This window comes from Podarcis vaucheri (assembly GCF_965113315.1).
Source record: "Podarcis vaucheri genome assembly, chromosome: 13".
NCBI classification, from domain to species: domain Eukaryota; kingdom Metazoa; phylum Chordata; class Lepidosauria; order Squamata; family Lacertidae; genus Podarcis; species Podarcis vaucheri.
The window spans coordinates 4,037,664-4,061,239 of record NC_138751.1 but is presented as its reverse complement, the minus strand read 5'-3'; the positions used below and the strand labels follow the sequence as shown (position 1 = coordinate 4,061,239).

General features: G+C 48.1%; 1 protein-coding gene across 1 annotated transcript in view; it reads right to left on the bottom strand.

Moving 5' to 3' along the window:
- NEURL4 (neuralized E3 ubiquitin protein ligase 4) overlaps positions 1 to 23,576 on the bottom strand; it is a gene marked incomplete at its 5' end in the record, with an annotated part of 79,546 nt that overhangs the window by 28,159 nt on the left and 27,811 nt on the right. Inside the window, 5 exons of the mRNA XM_082197480.1 lie at positions 4,070 to 4,148; positions 4,936 to 5,012; positions 6,720 to 6,918; positions 9,687 to 9,849; positions 18,570 to 18,655. Of these exons, the coding sequence (XP_082053606.1) occupies positions 4,070 to 4,148; positions 4,936 to 5,012; positions 6,720 to 6,918; positions 9,687 to 9,849; positions 18,570 to 18,655 (604 nt within the window). The remainder of the gene's footprint in view (positions 1 to 4,069; positions 4,149 to 4,935; positions 5,013 to 6,719; positions 6,919 to 9,686; positions 9,850 to 18,569; positions 18,656 to 23,576) is intronic.

The following is a 23,576-nucleotide window of genomic DNA, read 5'->3' as shown; positions in this document are numbered from 1 at the left end:
TCCACAGTCACTTACAGACTCATTGTTAAAGACAATCTTACTCGGCTATGAGGGATCGCAGAAGAAGAAGAAGAAGAAGAAGAAGAAGAAGAAGAAGAAGAAGAATGGGCATTATTTGCAAATGATATTCTTCTGTTTATTTCAAAGCCTCTAATCGGTACAGTGGTGCCCCGCAAGACGAATGCCTCGCAAGACGGAAAACTCGCTAGACGAAAGAGTTTTCCATTTTGGAGGTGCTTCGCAAAACAAATTTCCTATGGGCTTGCTTCGCAAGACGACAATGTCTTGCAAGTTCCTGCTGGTTCCCCCCCTTTTTTCTAAGCCGCTAAGCCGCTTATCAGCTGATCCGATCAGCAGATAAGCCACTAAAAGCTGCTAATAGCACTAATCCTTTAATGGGCTTGCTTCGCAAGACGAAAAAACCGCTAGACGAAGAGAATCACAGAATGGATTCTTTTCGTCTTGCGAGGCACCACTGTATCCCTAATCCGACTGATGCTTTTGGCACCGGGGTCAAGGTTCGCCGGCCCTACTAACTGCTGTGTGCATGAAAACTGCCAAACAGCCCTGGTTGCCAGGCCAGATTTGGGGTGGGGGCACCTGCAGCTTGTAAGATCAGCCCTGCAGCAGCCAGATCAGGACAAAAGCTGCCCCCCCAAACGTCCTGCCTCCCTCAGTGGCTCAGGCAGATGTCCATCATGCGGTACCTGAAAGCCAGACTCTGCCCCAGGTCGCTGCCCTTTTGCAGCCCCTTTCCTCTGACACTGCGCCGGGACTGTCCACAAGGGCATGGCAAGGGTAAAACCTTTTTATTTAAACCCAGGTGTTTTAATACAGTGGTACCTCGGGTTAAGTACTTAATTCGTTCCAGAGGTCCGTTCTTAACCTGAAACTGTTCTTAACCTGAAGCACCACTTTACCTAATGGGGCCTCCCGCTGCCACCGCTGTGCCGCCAGAGCACAATTTCTGTTCTCATCCTGAAGCAAAGTTCTTAACCTGAAGCACTATTTCTGGGTTAGCGGAGTCTGTAAGCTGAAGCGTATGTAACCTGAAGTGTATGTAACCCGAGGTACCACTGTATCAGGGTATTTTTAAATGGGTGCAATTGATTTTTACAGTTGGCGCCTATTATAACGTTTGTGGCGTTTTGAAATGTTGTTATACACAGCCCAGAAATCCACTTTAGGGTGGTGGAGAAGGGGAATTATTGTTTTGTTTCGTTCTTGTTCTTGTTTTTATTATGTACTTTGTGCTTTTATGCTGTGAAATGCTCTGATATCTGTGGAGAAAGGGCGGTATACACATTTTAAAAATAATAATAATAGTAATAATAGTAATTTTTAATAATAATAATAATAGCTCCCAGTACGTTTCTGAGCACAATTCAAAGTGTAGGTGCTGACCTTGAAAGCCCTAAACGGCCTCAAAGGCCCAGGATACCTGAAGGAGCGTCTCCACCCCGATCGTTCTGCCCAGACACTGAGGTCCAGCTCTGAGGGCCTTCTGGCGGTTCCCTCATTGCGAGAAGCCAAGTTACAGGGAACCAGGCAGAGGGCCTTCTTGGTGGTGGCCCCCGCCCTGTGGAATGCCCTCCCTTCAGATGTCAAAGAGAAAAATAACTACCAAACTTTTAGAAGACATCTAAAGGCAGCCCTGTTTAGGGAAGCTTTTAATGTTTAATAGGTTATTGTATTTTAGTGTTTTGTTGGAAGCCGCCCAGAGTGGCTGGGGAAACCCAGCCAGATGGGTGGGGTGCAAATAATAATAATAATAATAATAATAATAATAATAATAATAATAATAATAATAATAATTTATTATTATTATTATTATTAACAAGATTCCAAAGTACGGGTTAAGCATTCGAGAGGGGAAGGACTGTGCCACGTAGCTGTTTCTCAGCCTGTTATCATTTCTTGCCCTGCAAATGAGTTTCTCTTGTTGCCAGTTCTCCCCCCTGCCCCTGGCAGTGTGGTGTAATAATAATAATAATAATCACTCAAAAGTAATAATAATAATTTATTATTTATACCCTGCCCATCTGGCTGGGCTTCCCCTGCCAGAATGGGCGGCTTCCAACAAAATATTAAAATACAATAACCTATTAAACATTAAAAGCTTCCCTAAACAGGGCTGCCTTCAGATGTCTTCTAAAAGTCAGATAGTTGTTTATTTCCTTGACATGTGAAGGGAGGGCGTTCCACAGAGCGGGGGCCACCACCGAGAAGGCCCTCTGCCTGGTTCCCTGTAACTTGGCTTCTCGCAGGGAGGGAACCGCTAGAAGGCCCTCGGAGCTGGACCTCAGTGTCCGTGGTGTAGTGGTTAGAGCAGTGCTTTCTCAAACTCGGTTGTCCAGCTGTTGTTGGGACTACAAATCCCATCATCCCTAGCTAAGCAGGGCCAGTGAGCAAGGACGATGGGAGTTGTAGTCCAACAGGTAGCTGGGAACCCGAGTTTGAGAAACACTGGGCCGGTGCGCCAGGCAGGGACCTGGGACACAGGGGTTCAAACCCCTTCTCAGCCATGATGCTGAGGGATTTTGGGCTAGACACTCGCTCTCAGCCTTGCCTATCTCTCAGGGTTGTTGTGAGGATAAAAAAAAAAGGGGGGAGAACTACGTACACTTCCTTAAGTGTGCCTGGAGGCTGTTGGATGGATGGATGGATGGATGGCGGCTAAGAGATTGAGGTTGAATCCTGACAAGACAGAAGTACTGTTTTTTGGGGACAGGAGGCGGGCAGGTGTGGAGGACTCCCTGGTCCTGAATGGGGCAACTGTGCCCCCAAAGGACCAGGTGCGCAGCCTGGGAGTCATTTTGGACTCACTGCTGTCCATGGAGGGGCAGGTCAGTTCTGTGTCCAGGGCAGCTGTCTACCAGCTCCATCAGGTATGCAGGATGAGACCCTCCCTGCCCGCAGACTGTCTCGCCAGAGTGGTGCATGCTCTAGTTATCTCTCGCTTGGACTACTGCAACACGCTCTACGTGGGGCTACCTTTGAAGGTGACCCGGAAACTACAACTAATCCAGAATGCGGCAGCTAGACTGGTGACTTGGGGCGGCCACCGAGACCACATAACACCGGTCTTGAAACACCTACACTGGCTCCCAGGACGTTTCCGAGCACAATTCAAAGTGTTGGTGTTGACCTTTAAAGCCCTAAACAGCCTCGGTCCAGTAGACCTGAAGGAGCGTCTCCACCCCCTTCGTTCTACCCGGACACTGAGATCCAGCGCCGAGGGCCTTCTGGCAGTTCCCTCATTGCGAGAAGTAAGGTTACAGGGAACCAGGCAGAGGGCCTTCTCGGTGGTGGCACCTGCCCTGTGGAATGCCCTCCCAGCAGATGTCAAAGAGAAAAACAACTATTTTACTTTTAAAAGTCATCTGAAGGCAGCCCTGTTTAGGGAAGTTTTTAATGTTTGAAGCTGTACTGTTTTTAATATTCAGTTGGAAGCCGCCCAGAGTGGCTGGGTATAAATAATAAATTATTATTATTATTATTATTATTATTATTATTAAGCTCCTTGGAGGAAAAGCGGAGTGTGGCGTTTGCCTCCTAGGTGGGTCATAAGGAAAGGATTAAAATGAGTGTGATGTGACTGGCCAGTGAGAATGCAAGGGGGGAGTAAAAGTTAGAGTGGGAGGTTTTGAAAGTCAGCTGAGGTTTGGGAGTTGAGAGTTGAGGTTTGGGAATTGGAGAAGGAAGAGGGAGGATTAAGTGTTGGTTGGTAGAGTTGTCCTGTGAGAGAGTGAGAGGAATTGTTAGGTGGAGTCAGATAGATAGTTGGAATAATCAGTTTGGAGTTGTTAGGAACTAAGATTAAGAAACTGACAAGAGAAAAATAAACCGAAACCATACACTTGTTCCTGCATTTAAAAATAAACTTGATTATTTGTTCATGTTAACAACTGCCTGGGCTCCGTGTGTCCCCGTGAGAAGCGGGGTGGTGGCAGCGAAGAAAGCAATCGCAGTGGTGGCACAGGGTCAATAGACCGTCAAACGTCCGGGGGCCCTGTGTGATCGCCACAGTGAGACATAAACAAAATACATAATAATTATTTGTACTCACCTTAGCATCCACGTGTCGTAATCGATATCAGTCATCGTGTTGGGGAACTCCAGGTCCTCTGGGCGGATGGCAGTGACCCCTGGGAAGGGGGGGTAGAGAGAAGGGGGGTGGTCAAAGAAGTGTAGGGATCAGGTGGGATTGCTATGAGGAATTATAAAAAATATGGAGCAAGCCATTTGTGTCAGGAATGAAAGCATTGCGTTGACTGGGTTTGAGACATTTTGATATGATTTTCATCAGTCCACGCCTCTGCATCCCTGACCTATTTCTCTTGCTTGGCAAGTCACGTACACAGCCCAGTTGCCAGTTGCTTCATCAGGCATCCTCAGTACATAAATATAGTAAGTTACTTTGATGTAGTTTAATCTTAGGGGCCAGGACACGGGTGGCGCTGTGGGTTAAACCACTGAGCCTAGGACTTGCCGATCAGAAGGTTGGTGGTTCAAATCCCTGTGACGGGGTGAGCTCCCGTTGCTCGGTCCCTGCTCCTGCCAACCTAGAAGTTCGAAAGCACGTCAAAGTGCAAGTAAATAAATAGGTACCGCTCCGGCGGGAGGGTAAACGGCGTTTCCGTGCGCTGCTCTGGTTCGCCAGAAGCGGCTTGGTCATGCTGGCCACATGACCCGGAAGCTGTACGCCGGCTCCCTCGGCCAATAAAGCGAGATGAGCGCCGCAACCCCAGAGTAGGCCAAGACTGGACCTAATGGTCAGGGGTCCCTTTACCTTGTTGGTTCAACCCTCTGTGTGTTATTAATCAGAGTCTAATCCTTCCTTTGCTTTGGGAACGCCACAAGAAGAGTCAACGCCCCTCCGAGGGAAGAAGGAGAGGCTATTTTGCTCCTTTTCGACCTCCCTGTATTCCTCACCTGCTTCGATGGAGCCAGACCAGCGATCCACCATCTTTTGAATGACGATCTCAAAGAGCTCCCCGTCTCGGAGGGGCCTGCAGTGGAATAAAAGGAAGGTCCTCCCATAAGAACTCTTTCCAGAGAAGCTCTGGCAGGAAGTAAAATAACTTGGTTTAACTGTATACAACTGGGGCAACGGACAAGGAAGGGGTTAAGGGAAAACAAGAACTGCAAAGAGTAAACAAAATTTGAAAAAAGACTATAAAAAGGGGAGATAGTGAAGAAAACATAGTTATAAAAAGGGAAACCGGTGAAATTTGTAAAATATTAGTAGAAATGGAAAATCGACAAGATCAATTAAAAGTGGGGGCGGGGGAAGGAGACAACAGGTCAGATAGATGGTCAAAGCTGGGGGGAAATATGGGAGAATCGTACGTTTCAAAATGCTGCCTATAAGGATAAAGCAAAATTATTATAAATTAGTTTGGAGATGGCATTTAACACCAATCAGATTTAATCAAACAAACAAGGACTATTCGGCGTTATGTTGGAGGGGATGCCAGGAAACCGGGAATTATGTTCACATGTGGTGGGGGTGTAAATATGTACATTTTTTCTGGCAAAGGGGGTTTAAGGAGATAACAGAAATCACTGAGTTAAAGCTGACCCAGAGTCCAGAGGTAGCATTATTTTCGAATTACGATGGAGTGGAAGGTTCACAGGGTACGAAGAACTTGCTCACAAATTTATTGATAGCTGCACAAGTTATTATAGCTAGGAAGTGGAAGGGGCAAGGGGAATATAAAATGGAATAATAGTTTAAAGAGGTGTGGGATATAGCTATTAATTATAAATTAACATGTGCTATTAAAGACAGGGAATACACAGGAGGAATTATTTTGAGGATATACGGAAAGTGTTTGTAGAATTTGTACTGTTAAAACAGAAAGGGGTCGAACCATCGCAAGAGATGTTGAAATTTTGGGAAGTCGGTGCCCAAAGATGGAAGGAGGATAATCTACCTACCAAAAAATGGCAGGTAAAGATGATGGACTACGCCAAATTGGCAAAAATGGCCGGGAAAATCAGAGATCAAGAGGACAATAAATTTAACAAAGAATGGGAATTTTTTTTAAGTTTCTTGAAAGAACACTGTAAACAAGTGAAAACATTAGCAGGATTTTGAAAACACTTGCAATGACGAGAGAATATGGCAAAAAAAATGAGTTTAAGAAAATATGGAGAATATGATATGATGCAGTTTGAAAAGAATATCTGGGAAAACCATGGAGGGAGGGAGGGAAGTTTAGGAATTCTGAGAATTCTATTTGTAAAATGATTGCGATTTATGTATGACGATAAGAGCTGAAAGTGAAAATGAATTTTAAAAAATGTTTTAAAAAAAATTCGGGGGGGGAGTTGGATAGTTACAATGGGAGTGGGGGTGCACGTTTTTATTCTGATTTATTTATTCTCATTACTTTGTCAAAATAAAAAATAAAATGATATAAAAAAGAACTCTTTCCCATAACAATAAACCACAGTTTAGTGTTACAGCCAAACACGTCTACCAGCCCTGAACACAGAAAGGTTTTGCTCTGAGCCAAACCCATTCTTGACATGTACAGAAAAAGGACAGTCCTGCTATTTAAACACGGATCTCTTAAAGATTTGCTCGGTGCAAACCGTTTCCCATGCTTCTAAGCCTCAGGCTGCGGTGGAATTCCCTGAAAGGAGGCGCATTGTTTTGGGACTGGCAGGGGAAGAGAAGCGCCGCTGCCTGCCTCCGCTCGCCCACTGACCGGTTCGAGATGACGATGGCGTCGTTGAACTCGCTCCGGCAGTTCTGCCGCAGCGCCGTGCGCCCGCCGTTGGTGATGACGGCGTTGTTGCCGTGCAGGTGGTGGAAGCGCAGGTCACTCCCGGAGGCCACTGAGGACGGGCTGCTGGGAGACAGCTGGTTGTTGCCTTCCGATAGGTCGTCGGGGAGCGGAAGGAGATCTGGGGGAGAAAGGGCAGAAGGGGAGGAGGTCAATTTTCTGTTTTGCAATTTAGAATACTCATTTAAACATCCTTAAAATATCAATGACTTCCCTTCTTCTCTATCCATGGCTCGTTTTCCATATCATTAAATCCCTGCATATTTTACATAAACCAAACCATTCACTATTCCATTATTACATCCATCAAAACTCATTCACACTGTTGAATTTATCTTAATGCTGCCAACGTTTTCAAGTGTACACAATTTTCCCCTAATAATAATAATAATAATTTTTATTTATACCTCGCCATCCCCGGCCAGAACCGGGTTCGGGGCGGCTAACACCAATAAAATTACAATAAAAACATAATAGAAAGGGGGGATCAATTTAAAATACAGGTTAAAATACAATTTAAAATACAGCCTCATTTTAAGAGTTGCTCATAAATCAAAACCATAAGTGGAGGGAAACATGAGGGTCAGACTGAGTCCAAACCAAAGGCCAGGCGGAACAGCTCTGTCTTGCAGGCCCTGCGGAAAGATGTCAAGTCCCACAGGGCCCTAGTCTCTTGTGAGAGAGCATTCCACCAAATCGGGGCCAGTACTGAAAAGGCCCTGGCCCTAGCTGAGACCAATCTAACCACCTTGCGACTTGGGACTGCCAAATAAATATTTTCCAGTCTCTTCTAAATGTATGTTCTTCTGGTTCTCTTATTCTATATGTTAAGTCTGCAAGCTGTGCATATTCCATCATATTGCTATTCTTCTTTGGTTATGACCTTGCTCGTTTTCCATTTTGGGGCTAACAAAACACAGGCTGCAGTATTGGCATACATAAATAACCTTTTTTGACACCTGGGAATTTCCATCTGAATTATCCCCAACAAAAAGGACCATGGGCTGTTGTTGTTTTTTGGAAAAGTGCTTTTGAACATTTTTAAGAAGTCATCATGGACTATTTCCCGATACTCTTTTACCCTTTCGCAGGTCCACCACATATGAAAGAACGTTCCCCCAACCTCATTGCATCTCCATCGCAATGGTTCAGTTTTATACATCTTAGCAAGCCTAAGGTAAAGGTAAAGGGACCCCTGACCATCAGGTCCAGTCGTGGCCGACTCTGGGGTTGCAGCGCTCATCTCACTTTACTGGTTGAGGGAGCCGGCGTACAGCTTCCGGGTCATGTGGCCAGCAGGACTAAGCGATTTCTGGCGAACCAGAGCAGCGCACGGAAATGCCGTTTACCTTCCCGCCGGAGCGGTACCTATTTATCTACTTGCACTTCATGCTTTCCAACTGCTAGGTTGGCAGGAGCTGGAACAGAGGAACGGGAGCTCACCCCTTCACGGGGATTCGAACCGCCGACCTTCTGATCAGCAAGTCCTAGGCTTTGTGGTTTAACCCACAGCGCCACCCACGTCCCTTTTGTTAGCAAGCCTGGTCGGAGTTAAATAGCATCTTAAGGACCCACACTGAAACCCCCTGATGCCTGAAGCCGCCGCAAACGTCACCGCCCCAAACCTGTTTCCGGCAACCCCCTGCCCCTGTCAGAACTCCGCTCAGCCAAGCCGATAAGGCCTCTCTTTCTCCGAGTTGAGCCTCTGAAATCGCCTCCAACGTGTTTAATGACCTGAGCCTTTGATAAGGCCTCAAGCACATTCTATCCAGCAGGGTTCCCAGCACAGGGAAGGATGAGATAGTATGAGCTACATTTTAAAGAGTTTTATTTCTAAACTACGCAGAACAGAAAGGACATCCTCTCTCTATGAAAGCAGAGAGCAACTGAACAAAGGAACCAGAAAACCAGGAACGCCACATCCGTCTCTAGTCTCCCGTGAGACTTCCAATAGCCTGGACTGTCTCTGGTGAGGAGATTTCACCCCTCCCATATCCAAGAATCTGCTGATGTTCTCTGCTGGTTCTCCAGAGAGGAGGGGGCGGTTTCTGCTCTCTACTTATTTCGCTCCACCTCACATCAAAGAGAGAGAGAGACTGAGTGTTAGAGATCGTATGTATAGATAAGGTTGCTGCTAAGAGCAGCTGCAGACACTCAGTGCAGTTCAGCATTTTCGCTTAGACTCCATTTAGCTCTGTATATAGTTTGTATTATACAGTGGTGCCCCGCAAGATGAATGCCTCGCAAGACGGAAAACTCGCTAGACGAAAGAGTTTTCCGTTTTGGAGGTGCTTCGCAAAACGAATCTCCTATGGGCTTGCTTCGCAAGACGACAATGTCTTGCGAGTTCCTGCTGGTTTTCTTTCCTCCCCCCCCATCTTTTTCTAAGCCGCTAAGCCGCTTATCAGCTGATCCGATCAGCAGATAAGATGCTAAAAGCCGCTAAAAGCCGCTAATCCGCTAATCTGACAATGGGCTTGCTTCACAAGACGAAAAAACCGCTAGACGAAGAGAATCACAGAACGGATTCTTTTCATCTTGCAAGGCACCACAGTAGTTGTAGATAGAATAAAGAAGATATTCTACAGAGCTGCTCTCCGAGTCATTTATGCTCTGCTATACTCTGCCGTACTCTGCTGTGCGACGACTGTCTTCTTGTTGGAGTGAATCTGGTGCTCACAACTCTAGGCTGTGAGTCCACAGCACTTTGACCTGTTCCTGTGCAGAAGATGGTGTCTGGAAGTGCTACCCAGCTCGCCTAGCCCAGTCGGGGCTGAAGTGTGTGAGTCCAGTTGGTGGCACTGGCTCAAGGGCGATGCTGACATCTGGAACGTAAACACAGTCCTGTGACTCCAAGCAGCTGCTCAGAAACTAACAACCCCTACTTACCTGTGTCATCCACAATAGTAGCCTGAGCTGCCTGCCCGTACAGGTCCACCACGGCGTAGATGTTGGGCGGGACATTCCACGCGGCAGGGCCCTGCGCCACCCCATTGACGAAGAAGTGCAACGTCCCGTCTTCCTTGCGCACGACACCCACAGTGTCTCCTGCCTGAGGGAGGGAGGAAGAAGAAAAATCAGGCAGGACAAAAGAGGGAGGGGGCTTCCAGAATTTGAGTCCCGATCAGGCCAGCGGCCCGCCTAGTCCACCATCTTGTTCTCACAGCGGCCGACCACACGCCCATCGTGGGAAACCTGTCGGCAGGATCTGTGCGCAAGAGCAACTCTCTCCTGTTGCAGGAATTTATGTATAGGTTGGGGGGGGGTGTTTCCCCCTCCAGCAGACATCATGCACATGCAGCCCATTACCAAAATCAGCACAGTCGCTTTTGTGACTTTTGTGATTTGTCCCCACAAAACACTTCATCACAGTTTCTTCCTGTCTATTCAAAGGGCCTTTGCTGCATGATACCAAATGTAAGAATTCACTGATCAATAGATCTCTGTACTGGCTCACAGGGAAAACGTCAGAAATTCATATAGACATGTGAGCTCAGCTCCTCAGCAGCCCCTCTGCCTGAGTGATAATCCCTGGCATCCTGATACCTGAGTGCCAGGCAGGTAGCCATTCCAGAAAGAACAAACCCAGATGAAGACAAAAGGGTAGGATTAACTTGGCTGGGAAACAGGGAAATGTAAATATCTTTTTTGTTCCAGTTGATGGGTGTTTGGTGGAGGGCAAGGGGAACCATGGGGCAGGGTCCAGGATGCTCAGATTCCTGCCACCAGACCTCCCCTTTCATGATGTTAACATGATGTAACCGTGATGTAGTTTGGGGAGGGTAACATGGGGATTAGCGGCTAATAAAAGTTTGGGTCCTCTCTTGTTCGGGGCTTCCATCTTGTTCCACCTGGTGGCAGGTGGGAGTCCTGTCGCAACAGTCTTAATAAAGACCAAGCCTACAGGCTGCTGTTTTGCTCCAATTTTCCTGGTTGGTGTCCTTGTTTTTTGTCCAAGGGAGCCCTCAGAGTTCTTCGTTAACACTCCCTCCTGTGCGATTCAGAAGCATTCCTAGCAGCCACTGAAAGCCTTCTCCCCCGTGAACTTGTCTTATTTGCTGAAACATCTGCAGAGGCCTAATGGAACAGATACAGCCTTTCTCAGTCTTGGGTCCCCGGGTGTTGCTGGACTACAACTCCCATCATCCCTGACCACGGGCCACGAATGATGGGAGTTGTAGTCCAACAAGGAGGATAGCTCCATTGGTCACAGCAGGGTGCGGATAATGCCAAGGTTGCAGGTTCGATCCCCCGTAAAGGGCAGCTGAAGATTCCAGCATTACAGAGCATTGGACTAGATCAGGCATAGGCAAACTTGGCCCTCCAGATGTTTTAGGACTACAACTCCCATCATCCCTGACCACCGGTCCTGTTAGCTAGGGGTGATGGGAGCTGTAGTCCCAAAACATCTGGAGGGCCAAGTTTGCCTATGCCTGGACTAGAGGATCCTCAGGGTATGATCTATGAACATTTAGGGACCCGAGATTGAGAAAGGAGACCTTAGTATGCCTTAAAAAGTTGTTCTGAGTGGCGGTTTTAACTTTAAGCTGCTACAGTGGTACCTCAGGTTAAGAACTTAATTCGTCCCGGAGGTCTGTTCTTAACCTGAAGCTGTTCTTAACCTGAAGGGTACTTCAGCTAATGGGGCCTCCTGCTGCTGCTGCGCCGCCGAAGCACGATTTCTGTTCTCATCCTGAAGCAAAGTTCTTAACCCGAGGTACTATTTCTGTGTTAGTGGAGTGTGTAACCTGAAGTGTATGTAACCCGAGATACCACTGTATTGTGCTTTTCGCCAGAAAATGACAATGATTTTAAATTATGTTTACTATATGTGAAAAAGATATACTCTAAAAAATAAAATAAGCCCATTTTTTTTTCTTTTCAAGCAGTAAGAGATCTCCTCAGCTTTACTGGAGTTGCAGATAGAAAACCTTTGCTGAGTTCGAATCTGGAGACCAGTCATACCTGCTTCTGTGATCTCCCTTCTCTAATGCTTAACATTGTTTGATTTGATTTTCTACATTTCCATGCTGCTTTGGAATTCTATGTTGCAAAGCTGCTTACAAATGATAATTAACGACAAAGCAATAGAGTATCACAAATACAACTGTCAGAGCTGCTACCAGGTCCCAGCTCACATAGGACCACGCCACACAGCGTCCACTTTAAAAGAGTCTTTATTGAGTTACAGGTTTCATTTCCGAACTGCAGCGTGCAGCTCTACACCTTCTGCCCTAGGTCGGCGAAGACCCATCTGAGTCCCCGCCTCTTGCACACCAGCTTAATACCCTAGCCTTGCTCCACCTCCTTCGCCTCTCCCTACGTCTCTGGGTCCTTCTGCCCCCCTGGGACTCCTCCCTTCTACTCTCCTCTGACGCTGACCCCCCTGATCCTTCCGCTTCCTTTCGGCGGGCTTTGGGACCTGGCTCACTCTCCGGGCTGCTTACTGCTCCAGCTTCCGCTGCATTTGAACTTGGCGCGCGCGCCCAACTCTCTACTTTCCTCTTGACCGTTGCCTCGCTCTCTGAGGAGGGCGTGACCACCCCTGACTCGTGCCCTCCCTCCTGCTGACGGCCTCCGGAACCCGATGCCTGGCTGCCTTCCTCCCTGCTGCTCTCAGTCTTGAGCGTGGGTCCCGACTTCCAGCTGCTGCTCTCTGAATCTCCTCTGTTCCCTTCCTCCTGGGGTGTCCCCCCGGATCCCCCCCTTGCTCTGCTCACTGGGGCTCCCTTTTGGGAGTCCTCTGACTCACTGCTTAGGCTTGGAGATCTCGGGTCGTCATCATCACTCATTCTCCCTTCGGCTTCCTCCCCCTCGCTCTCTGTTTCCACCCTTCTCTGCGTCTCTGCTTCTGAACCCCTGACATCCATCCCCCCCTCGAAGCCCCCCCTTCCCCCCTCCCCGCTGTCAGGTGTGGGTGCTGGGTGCTCCATCATCATGGGAGGGAATGCTGGATACAGGTCGCTCCCCGTGGGTGGCCGCCAACTGAAGACCTCCGAGTCTTCCCCCTCGCGGTCGTCGACGTTGACTTGTTGCTCTTCCATCTCTGTACCGCCGTGCTCGAACCCGAGGTCCTCCCCGAACACGTCCATGTCAGTCTCTGCGTCGGTCGCTCGACCTGGCATCTCCAGCCACTTCCTGCGCCATTGCTCCTCTGGTCGATCGTCCCACCAATACGAGTTGCCTGATGCCGAACCTGCCGGTGAACCTTCTGGGGAACGGGTGCTCCGTGCGGGTTCCCCTTCTGAGTCGAATCCATGGAACGTGCTGGAAGAAAGTGTGGGTGTGAACAACCAGTCGTCGAAGAAGCTCGCTGGCATGGGTTTGTGTGGGAAGAGGGCATGAAACTCGTCCTTGAGCAGAGGTTCCTCCAAAGCGTAGTCTGGTACCCAGCTATTGGCGCTGGCCCGGGTGCCCTCTCTGGCTAAGAGGTATTCGACTCCCTCTTCCCCCCATCTGGAGTCCAAAATCTCCGTGACCTCGTTGATGCGGTCCTGGTGCTTCACCTCCCGCGTCTCCGTCCGTTCCCGGAGCGGACTTGGCGCCGTCCCTGGCTCCTGGAACCTGTGAGGTGCCTTGTAGGGAGTGAGCACCGACCTGTGGAACACCGGATGCATTCTGGAACCCTCCGGCAGCGCCAGTCGGAAGGCTACCGGGTTGATCTGCGCTTCGACTTGGTACGGACCGATCTGCTTGTGCCCCAACTTCTTCTTGGCAAGTGACCTGGTCGGCACTGCGTGGGCTGCCAACCAGACCCAGTCTCCCACTTGGATCACTTCGCCAACCCGCCTGTGCTTGTCAGCTTGCACCTTGTAGGCGTGCTTAGCTAGCTCCAGCTGCCGTCTGAGTTGATCGTGGACCGCCTGCAGCTCTGACGCGAACGCGTCCGCCGTCTGTGGTTCTCCTTCCCCCACTCTCTCCAGTCCCGGGAAGGTTCTGGGATTCCTCCCATTGTTGGCAAAGAACGGCGTCACTCCTGTGGACACGTGCTTCGTGTTGTTGTAAGCGAACTCGGCTAGCGGCAGGTAATCCACCCACGTCGCAGGCTGTTGATTGGCATAGCATCTCAGGTACTGCTGCATGATGGCATTGACCCTCTCTGCTTGCCCGTTGGTCTGCGGGTGTCTTGCTGATGCCAGATTGACCTTGACATTTAGAAAACCCATCAGCTTCTGCCAGAAAGACGAGATGAACTGGCGTCCGCGGTCGGACAGGATAGACCGTGGCAGGCCATGCACTTTGAACACGTGATCTATGAACAGTTTGGCGGTTTGTTCCGCCGTGGCCACCTTCGCACACGGAATGAAATGTGCCATCTTGGTGAACAAGTCCACCACCACTAGCACAGCTGTCTTGCCTCTCGAGCTGGGTAAATCCGTCACAAAGTCCAGGGCCACCCTCTCCCACGGTTCAAACGGTGTTTGCAGCGGTTCTAACAGTCCCGCCGGTGGTCTGTGTACCGGCTTGGCCCTCTGGCAGGTGTCGCACCTCGCGACGTAGTCCGCGACCTCCCCTCTCAGCCTGGGCCACCAGAAGTCTCTCGCGACTAATTCCATCGTTTTCTCTGTGCCAAAGTGACCGGCCGTGGGTGCGTCGTGCAACTGTTGCAGTACCTTGGCGCGAAGGTCGTCTCCTGGTACATAGACAGCCCCTTTGCGTAGGAGCAAGCCGTCCCGCACCTGGAACTCGTCCGTGGTAGCCGTGCCTCTGAGCAGTTCCGCCATCTTGTCTTGCGCGAATGAGTCGTCCCGCAATGCACGTCGCACCGCATCCAGGTCTACTGTAGCTGAGGCACACGCCCACGCCGTCGGTGCGAAGATGTGCATGGCCGCCGCTGGCGTCACCTCTTCTAGGTATTGCGGTTTTCGGGACAGTGCATCCGCCATGATGTTGGTGTCGCCTGGGACGTACTCTATTCGGAAATTGAAGTCAGCAAAGAACTCCGCCCAACGTATCTGCCTCTGGTTCAGGAACTGAGCCGTGCGCCAGTGCTCCAGATTCTTGTGGTCCGTGCAGACCTGCACCGTGTGCTTGGCGCCGATTAGGAAGTGCCTCCACGCCTTGAAAGCTGCATGAATGGCCAGCAACTCCCTGTCCCAGATGGTGTAGTTCTGCTCCGACTTGCTGAGCTTTCTGGAGTAGAACGCTCCCGGCCGCCACACCCCCTGCGGGTCTCGCTGCAGCAGGACAGCTCCCACGGCTCTGTCTGACGCGTCTGTCTCTACCCTCAACGGTTTACTGGGGTCGATATGCAGCAGTTGCTTCTCCGATGCGAAGAGATGCTTGAGCGCTTGAAAGGACTGTTCCGCCTGCTCCGTCCAGATGAATTTCTTTTTTTTGGAGCTGAGCGTGTCCGTAATTGCTGCCGTCTGCATCGCGAACCCCTTGATAAACTTGCGATAGAAGTTGGCGAAGCCGACAAACCGCTGGACCTCCTTCCGGTTGCGCGGGCTCTTCCAATCCAATACCGCACGAACCTTGGTGCTGTCCATGGCTATCCCCTTGTCCGACAACTTGTATCCCAGGAAATCCACCTCCGTCGTGTCGAACTGGCACTTCTCCAGCTTGGCGTACAGTCTATGTTGTTGCAACCTGCTGAGCACCTCCCTCACGTCTCGGTCGTGAGCTTGCTGCGAGTCAGAGAAAATCAGGATGTCATCCAGGAAGCAGACGCATGTCTTGTAGAGGAGTCCCTCCAACACGTGATGCATAAAAGCTTGAAAACAGTGAGAGCCATTTTGTAATCCAAAGGGCATAACTCTGTATTCGTAGGTGCCCAGCGGTGTGAACATGGCCGTCTTCCACTCATCGCCCTCCCGCATGCGGATGAGATTGTACGCCCCTCGCAGGTCCAACTTGGTGAACACGCGTCCCTTGCGCACCGTCGCGAGGAGGTCGTCAATCCTGGGCATGGGGTAATCAGACGGTTTGGTCATCTGGTTCAAAAGGCGGTAGTCCACAACGAGTCTTTTTTGGGGCGTGTCTTTCTTTTTCACGAAGAAAACGGGACTGCCCCCCACTGCCTTGGACTCTCTGATGAAGCCACGCTCCAGATTATGCTCGATGAACTGTTTGAGTTCCTGCATTTCATCTTCAGACATGGAGTATAGCCGCCCCTTCGGCAGCGTCGCCCCCGGTAGGAGGTCAATCTTGCAGTCATATGGCCGGTGAGGGGGTAGCTTGTCCGCCTCCTTCTCGCAGAAGACCTCCAAAAAGCTCGCGTATTTGTGGGGGACCGCTTGCAACGTTCCCAACTGCAGTTGTGATTCCTCCTCCTCTCCCTCCCGACGGGGCAGGATGCAGTGTTCTGCGCAATAAGAGGAGCCGAAGATCAGTTGTCTCTGGTACCAAGCCAGTGTCGGACTGTGCCTGTCCAGCCAACTCATGCCCAACACAATGGGCGTGTCCGACAGTTGGGTGACATTAAAACTGATGACTTCCCTGTGGTTGCCAAGGCGCATCACCATCGGTGGCGTCTGCTTCACCACCTGCCCCCCTAGCAACTCTCTGCCATCCACTGTGACGACTTGCAGGGGCAGAGTGGCAGGCAATAGCTGTATAGCGTGCTGCTCCACAAAGCTCTGCGCTATAAAGTCTGCGTTGCTTCCAGAATCCACAGAAAGCGGCACTTCGATAGTGACGCCGTCGGGTAGCTGGAGAGACGCTGTGAGCTGCACTACTGGTTTGGGTGGGAGGGGATCCGTGGGTTGCAATATCGCTGGGGACTGCTTCACAGATGCGTCTGGCTGGGCCCCAGTGCCTCCGTCTCCAGCCAGACATCGTCGTTTCCCTGCTGTGGTTCTCCTTGCTGCGTTGCTGCAGTCACCATTGCTGAGGCTGCAGTGTGCTTGTGGAGCCTCCGGGGACACTCCTTCGCCAAATGGCCTGGATCCTCGCAGATGTAACACTTCCTGTTCCCTCTAGGAGGCTTCGCTTTCACTGCTGCCGGTGCTAGGGCTCTGGCTGCTGACTGAGCCCTTGCACCTCCAACCTCCATCGGTTCCCCTCCCCCTCCTGGCGGAGGTGTGGATTGCGCACGCGCTGCTTCCCTCGGAACGAAAGAGAAACTTCTCGCTGCTTCGCGCCCTCCACGTCCTTCATCTCTGCACCATGGACGTTCTTCCAGCCTCACCCCCACAGTCAGCGCCCTTTGGACCACCTCCTGCGTGCTTCGGGGCCTCTCCCCCCTTGCAATTTCATCCTTAACCGCAGAACTTAGACCCTCCCAGAAGAGGTCTCTGACAGGGGGCGAATCCCGATCCCATTCTAAAGCACTGACCAGCGCAAAAAATCGGGCGTGATACTGCCGGACGCTCGCCCTCCCTTGTTTTAGTCCATGAATCTCCCGTCTGGCAAGATCCACATCAATAGTAGACAAAAAACACGCATCCATCGCTTTGATAAAGGCATCTGCATTCTGAAGCGCCGGATCTTTATCCCTCCACAAATTGCGCAGCCAGGCTTTGGCATCCCCATGCAAATGGGACAATATGAACCCCACCTTCTCTTCCTCATCTCTAAAGTCTTTTGCCAGCAGTTGCAGTGCGCACATTACGTCTGCTCTAAAATTAGGGTACTGTTGCAAAGTCCCATCGAAGTGAGCCACAAGCCCTCCTGCTCTCCGTGCCAATCCCACGCCCTCCGGTCTGGGTCCCGGTTGCCCTTGCTTAACAAGCATTTCAAACCTGGCGTGTAGGTCTCTGTAGGCGGCTGTAGTCTCCTCCTCCCGTTTCTTGGAAGCCAATACCTCTGAGGACAACTGGGTCACTGCCTCTTGCAGCGCGGAGATCCTCTGTTCTTCCGTCATCTTGCTAACCTTTGTGAGCTTGCTTACAGACACCCCTCTTCCTCCCCTAGCGGCTTCTGCTCCCGCTGCGAGGTTTCAGGTTTCTGAAGCTTTGATGAGATGGGTCTTACTGTCAGAGCTGCTACCAGGTCCCAGCTCACATAGGACCACGCCACACAGCGTCCACTTTAAAAGAGTCTTTATTGAGTTACAGGTTTCATTTCCGAACTGCAGCGTGCAGCTCTACACCTTCTGCCCTAGGTCGGCGAAGACCCATCTGAGTCCCCGCCTCTTGCACACCAGCTTAATACCCTAGCCTTGCTCCACCTCCTTCGCCTCTCCCTACGTCTCTGGGTCCTTCTGCCCCCCTGGGACTCCTCCCTTCTACTCTCCTCTGACGCTGACCCCCCTGATCCTTCCGCTTCCTTTCGGCGGGCTTTGGGACCTGGCTCACTCTCCGGGCTGCTTACTGCTCCAGCTTCCGCTGCATTTGAACTTGGCGCGCGCGCCCAACTCTCTACTTTCCTCTTGACCGTTGCCTCGCTCTCTGAGGAGGGCGTGACCACCCCTGACTCGTGCCCTCCCTCCTGCTGACGGCCTCCGGAACCCGATGCCTGGCTGCCTTCCTCCCTGCTGCTCTCAGTCTTGAGCGTGGGTCCCGACTTCCAGCTGCTGCTCTCTGAATCTCCTCTGTTCCCTTCCTCCTGGGGTGTCCCCCCGGATCCCCCCCTTGCTCTGCTCACTGGGGCTCCCTTTTGGGAGTCCTCTGACTCACTGCTTAGGCTTGGAGATCTCGGGTCGTCATCATCACTCATTCTCCCTTCGGCTTCCTCCCCCTCGCTCTCTGTTTCCACCCTTCTCTGCGTCTCTGCTTCTGAACCCCTGACAACAACGTAAATCATGTGTAGAAGTAAACCCCACAGGTTCTGAATACTTCTTGTCTATTATTATTGTAGTTATTTCCCTCCCCCCCAAAAAAAACTCACCTTCAAGCGGTCCAGGTTGTGGCCGTATTCGTCCAAGATGGTTGTTCCATTGTGCATCACCCCGTTCCCGGTCATCATCCAGGTACCTGTGAGAGGTCAGGGGGAAGACAGGAGAACGGAAAAGTGAGAAAGGATGGAGAAGGAGACTTCGAATCCCAGGAATTCATTTACAAGAAAGTCCGCAAACCAAACAGGTTTCCAGTCCTCATGATCAGCAAAATGAAAAAAACGGGACCATGCAGATCCATCGAGTTTTCCTGGGTTGCCATAAGGCTGCAATTGGTGCCCATCTACTACCAAGCCAGAACTAAGTTTTAATAAATTAAATAAGCTAATAAATTGCATTGATTTGCAAAGCCCTGAACCACTTAGGTCCGGGGGACTGCCAGAACCCTTGTATCCCTGCTTGACCACTGAGATCACCTGCAGGAGCATCGCTGGGCATACCCCGAAGCTGGCGAAGCCCGTTTGATGACAGCAATGACAAACTGAGCCTTCAGTGTCATCGGCCCAGTCCTGGGGAACCCTCTGCCACCAGATTCAGCAGGCGACTTCTGTGCCAACTTTTAAAACGCCTGCTGAAAACATTACAGTGGTACTTCAGTTTACGAACTTAATCCGTTCCGGAAGTCCGTTCTTAAACCGAAATTGTTCTTAAACCGAGGTGTACTTTCCCTAACAAGGTCTCCTGCCGCTGGTGCCCTTACACTGTTTGGATTCCGTTCTTAGACCGAGGCAACGTTTGCAAACCAGGACACTATTTCCAGTTTTGCAGAGTTCATAAACCAAATCGTTCGTTAACAGGGCTGTTCTTAAATCGAGGTTCCACTGTATTTTTTACCTCGCAAGGCCTGTGCGGGAAATTAAGAGTGCATCCTTCCGTGATGGTTAACCAATGTCTCTTTTTAACTTTTGACAGTTAACACTTCAGACTAAATACACAAGACCCCCCATCTCCCCCTTGAGAAACAGATGGGGGATTAAGCGTTGGAAAAGAGAAGTGGTGGACTCCCTCGCCCCCAACACACAGAACTAAGAAAAGCTGAAGTGAACGGGGAAAAATGTTTAGGCCTTTCTTTTGGGACTTTTAAGTGCCGAAATCCCAAGGGCGCAGAAAAGACTATTTATGCACGCACCCACGGCTGCGTGATTGCTACTAGCCCAGAGGTGTAAAGAAGAAAAAGTCTCAACCGGAGAAGAATGGCAGATCAAGTTTTTTTTTTTTATAGAATTTTTATTGGTTTTACAAAGGTTTTTATAACGAACAAACATAAATAAAACAGACAAACAAACAAATATAATTTCATAATGTCCTTTCATAAACTTCTTTCCTCGGACTTCCCCATACCTCCCCTTTCTGCATCCTCATGTCCGAATTTTATAGCAACTTATAAATGTTTTCTCCCATCCTAATTCATCATAGTCCTTTCTTAATCTAATCTTATATTACTGCAACCCTTTCTCTCTATAAAATCTCGACATTCTAAACTTCATCGAGTTTATAATAGTCCTTAAGATAAATCTTAAATTTCTTCCAGTCTTCTTCCGCAGTCTCCTTTCCCTGGTCACGAATTCTGCTCGTCATCTCCGCCAGTGTCATATAGTCAATCACTTTCATCTGCCATTCCTCCAAGGTGGGTAAATCTTGTGTCTTCCAATACTTTGCGATCAGTATTCTTGCTGCTGTTGTTGCATACATAAAAAAAGTTCTATCCTTTTTTGGCACCAATTGGCCGACAATGCCCAAGAGAAAGGCCTCTGGTTTCTTAAGGAAGGTATATTTAAATACCTTTTTCATTTCATTATATATCATCTCCCAGAAAACCTTAATCTTCGGGCATGTCCACCAAAGATGATAAAAAGTACCTTCAGTTTCCTTACATTTCCAACATTTGTTATCAGGCAAATGGTAAATTTTTGCTAGCATAACTGGGGTCATGTACCACCTATAGACCATTTTCATCACATTTTCCTTTAAAGCACTACATGCCGTAAATTTAATACCGGTGTTCCACAACCTTTCCCAGTCAGCAGACATAATATTATGACCAATGTCCTGTGCCCACTTAATCATAACTGATTTAACTGTTTCGTCTTGTGTATTCCATTTCAACAGCAAGTTATACATTCTTGACAAATTCTTAGTATTGGGTTCTAACAATTCTGTCTCAAGTTTTGATTTTTCCACCTGGAAGCCAATTTTCCTGTCTTGTTTAAAAACCTCCATTATTTGATAATAGTGGAGCCAATCTTGTACTTTGGGTTTTAGTTTTTCATGGCTCTTTAATTTCAGTTTCTCTCCATCCTGTTCTAAAATCTCACAATACTTTGGCCATCCGACCTCCATATTGACTTTCTTGTGGGCCTTAGCCTCTAAGGGTGACAACCATCTAGGGGTTTTGTTTTCCAACAGATCTTTATATCTCATCCAAACATTAAACAACGCTTTCCTTACAATATGATTTTTAAAGGCACTATGCACTTTGATTTTGTCATACCATAGATATGCATGCCAGCCAAATGCGTTATTGAAACCTTCTAAATCCAAGATATCTGTATTCTCGAGGAGCATCCACTCTTTCAGCCAGCAGAACGCTGCTGCTTCATAGTACAATTTTAAGTCCGGCAGGGCAAATCCCCCTCTTTCTTTTGCATCTGTTAATATTTTATATTTTATTCTGGGCTTTTTGCCCTGCCAGACAAATTTCGCAATGTCTTTCTGCCACCTCTTGAAACAGTCCATCTTGTCAATAATCTGCAAAGTTTGAAATAAAAATAACATTCTAGGCAATACATTCATCTTAATCACTGCAATTCGGCCTAACATTGATAATCTCAAATTTGACCATATTTCTAGATCTTTTTTAATTTCTGACCAACATTTTTCATAGTTGTCCTTATACAAATTCAAGTTTTTAGATGTTAAATTAACCCCTAGATATTTCACCTTCTTAACCACCATCAGACCTGTCTCTTCTTGAAACTTATTCTTCTCCATATCTGTTAGATTTTTCCCTAAGACTTTAGTTTTTTGTTTATTCAATTTAAATCCAGCTACCTGTCCAAATTGTTGAATTATTTCCAACACTCTTTTTGTACTAGTGTTTGGCTCTTGCAAGGTCAATACAAGGTCATCTGCGAACGCTCTTAACTTATAATGTTTAGTTCCGACCTTTACACCTTTAACTTGCTGGTCCTCTCTAATCATGTTCAGCAACACCTCCAGGACCGAAATAAAAAGCAATGGAGAAATTGGGCACCCCTGTCGTGTTCCTTTTTCTATCTTAAGTTCCTCAGTTATTACATTGTTTACAATCAACTTAGCTTTTTGTTCGGAATATATTGCACCCACACCATTCTCAAATCCTTGTCCTACCCCCATCCCATGAAGATTCTTTTTCATAAAACTCCACGAAATATTGTCAAAGGCTTTCTCCGCATCCACAAATATCAAAACTGCTTTAGTATTTATGTTCACCTCTAACTTTTCCAAAATGTCTATTATATTCCTAACATTGTCTGAGAGGTGTCTCTTTGGGAGAAAGCCTGCTTGGTCTCTGTGAATCTTCTCCATCAGTACTCTTTTAAATCTTTTTGCTAAAATGTCTGCAAAAATTTTGTAATCCACATTGAGTAACGAAATTGGGCGGTAGTTCTTCAGTTGAGTCTTTTCAGTCTCTGTCTTTGGTATGAGTGAAATATATGCTTCTTTCCACGATTCGGGTGCCTTTTTTCCCTCTAAGATCTCATTACAGACGTCCTTTAACGGTTGTATCAACCATTCCTTTAAAGATTTGTAGTATCTGGAGGTCAGTCCGTCTGGCCCTGGAGATTTGCCCAGTTGCATGTCCTGAATGGCACCCTCTATCTCTTGTTCTGTTATTCTCTGGTTTAGATCCACCTTACTTTGATGAGAGATTTTTTGTAATCCATATTTATTAAGGAATTTATCTATGTCCTCTTCGTTTTGTAATCCTTGGGAATAAAGTTTTTTAAAATAGCTCACAAAACAATTTCTTATCTCATTTGGTTTAGATATAATCTTTCCATCCACTTCTAAACTTGTAACTGTATTTAATTTCTGTCTTTTCTTGAGTTGCCATGCCAGAAGTTTACCACATTTGTCTGCCGACTCAAATGTCTTTTGTCTCATTTGCTTTATTTTCCACTCTATCTCTTGGTTCATCAATTCCATATATTGTGTTTGATACAACTTAATCTCCCTCAAAATCTCCTGGGACTTTGGTTTTGATCTTAATTTTTTCTCTCCTTCTTTTATCTTTTCCAAAATTTTTTCCTTTTTCTCATTCTGCTTTCTCTTCTTTATTGAATTTTGTTGAATCAAAAACCCTCGCATCACAGCTTTACTTGCGTCCCAGATCACTCTTTTTTCGACATCGCCCTTTAGATTGATTTCAAAATAGTCCTTTAGAGCTTTTTGGGCCTTCATGTGGATCTCTCTATCTCGAAACAGGGTGTCATTCATTCTCCATCTGAACTGACCAGTTGTTGTAAATTTCATTTCCATCTTCACGGCGTTATGGTCGGAACAGGTTTTTGGGCAGATTTCTACCTTCTTAATCCTCGGAGCCATTCCACTAGTAACCCATATTTGGTCGATTCTGGTCCAGGTCATCTTTGCTTGGGAGAAAAAGGTTCCCTCTCTTTCAAGAGGGTTCCTTGTTCTCCAAATGTCTATTAAGTCCATATTTTCAGTCATTTCGAAGAAAGTCTTCGGGAGTCTCCCTTCTTTAGTAAGTGTCAGTCTTTGTGTCTTGTCCATGTTTGTAGAAACTACACCATTCATATCTCCCATGATTATCATATTATATTCCAAATAGTCCGTCAAAATTTCATGAAGTTTTTTGAAGAATTCTGCTTTGCCTTCATTTGGTGCATAGATCCCAATTATCAAAAATTTTTCTCCTTGTACCTGTATCTCCACCGCTAAATATCTTCCTTGTTCATCTTTAAATAACATTTTTGGAGCCCACTTCTCTTTTACAT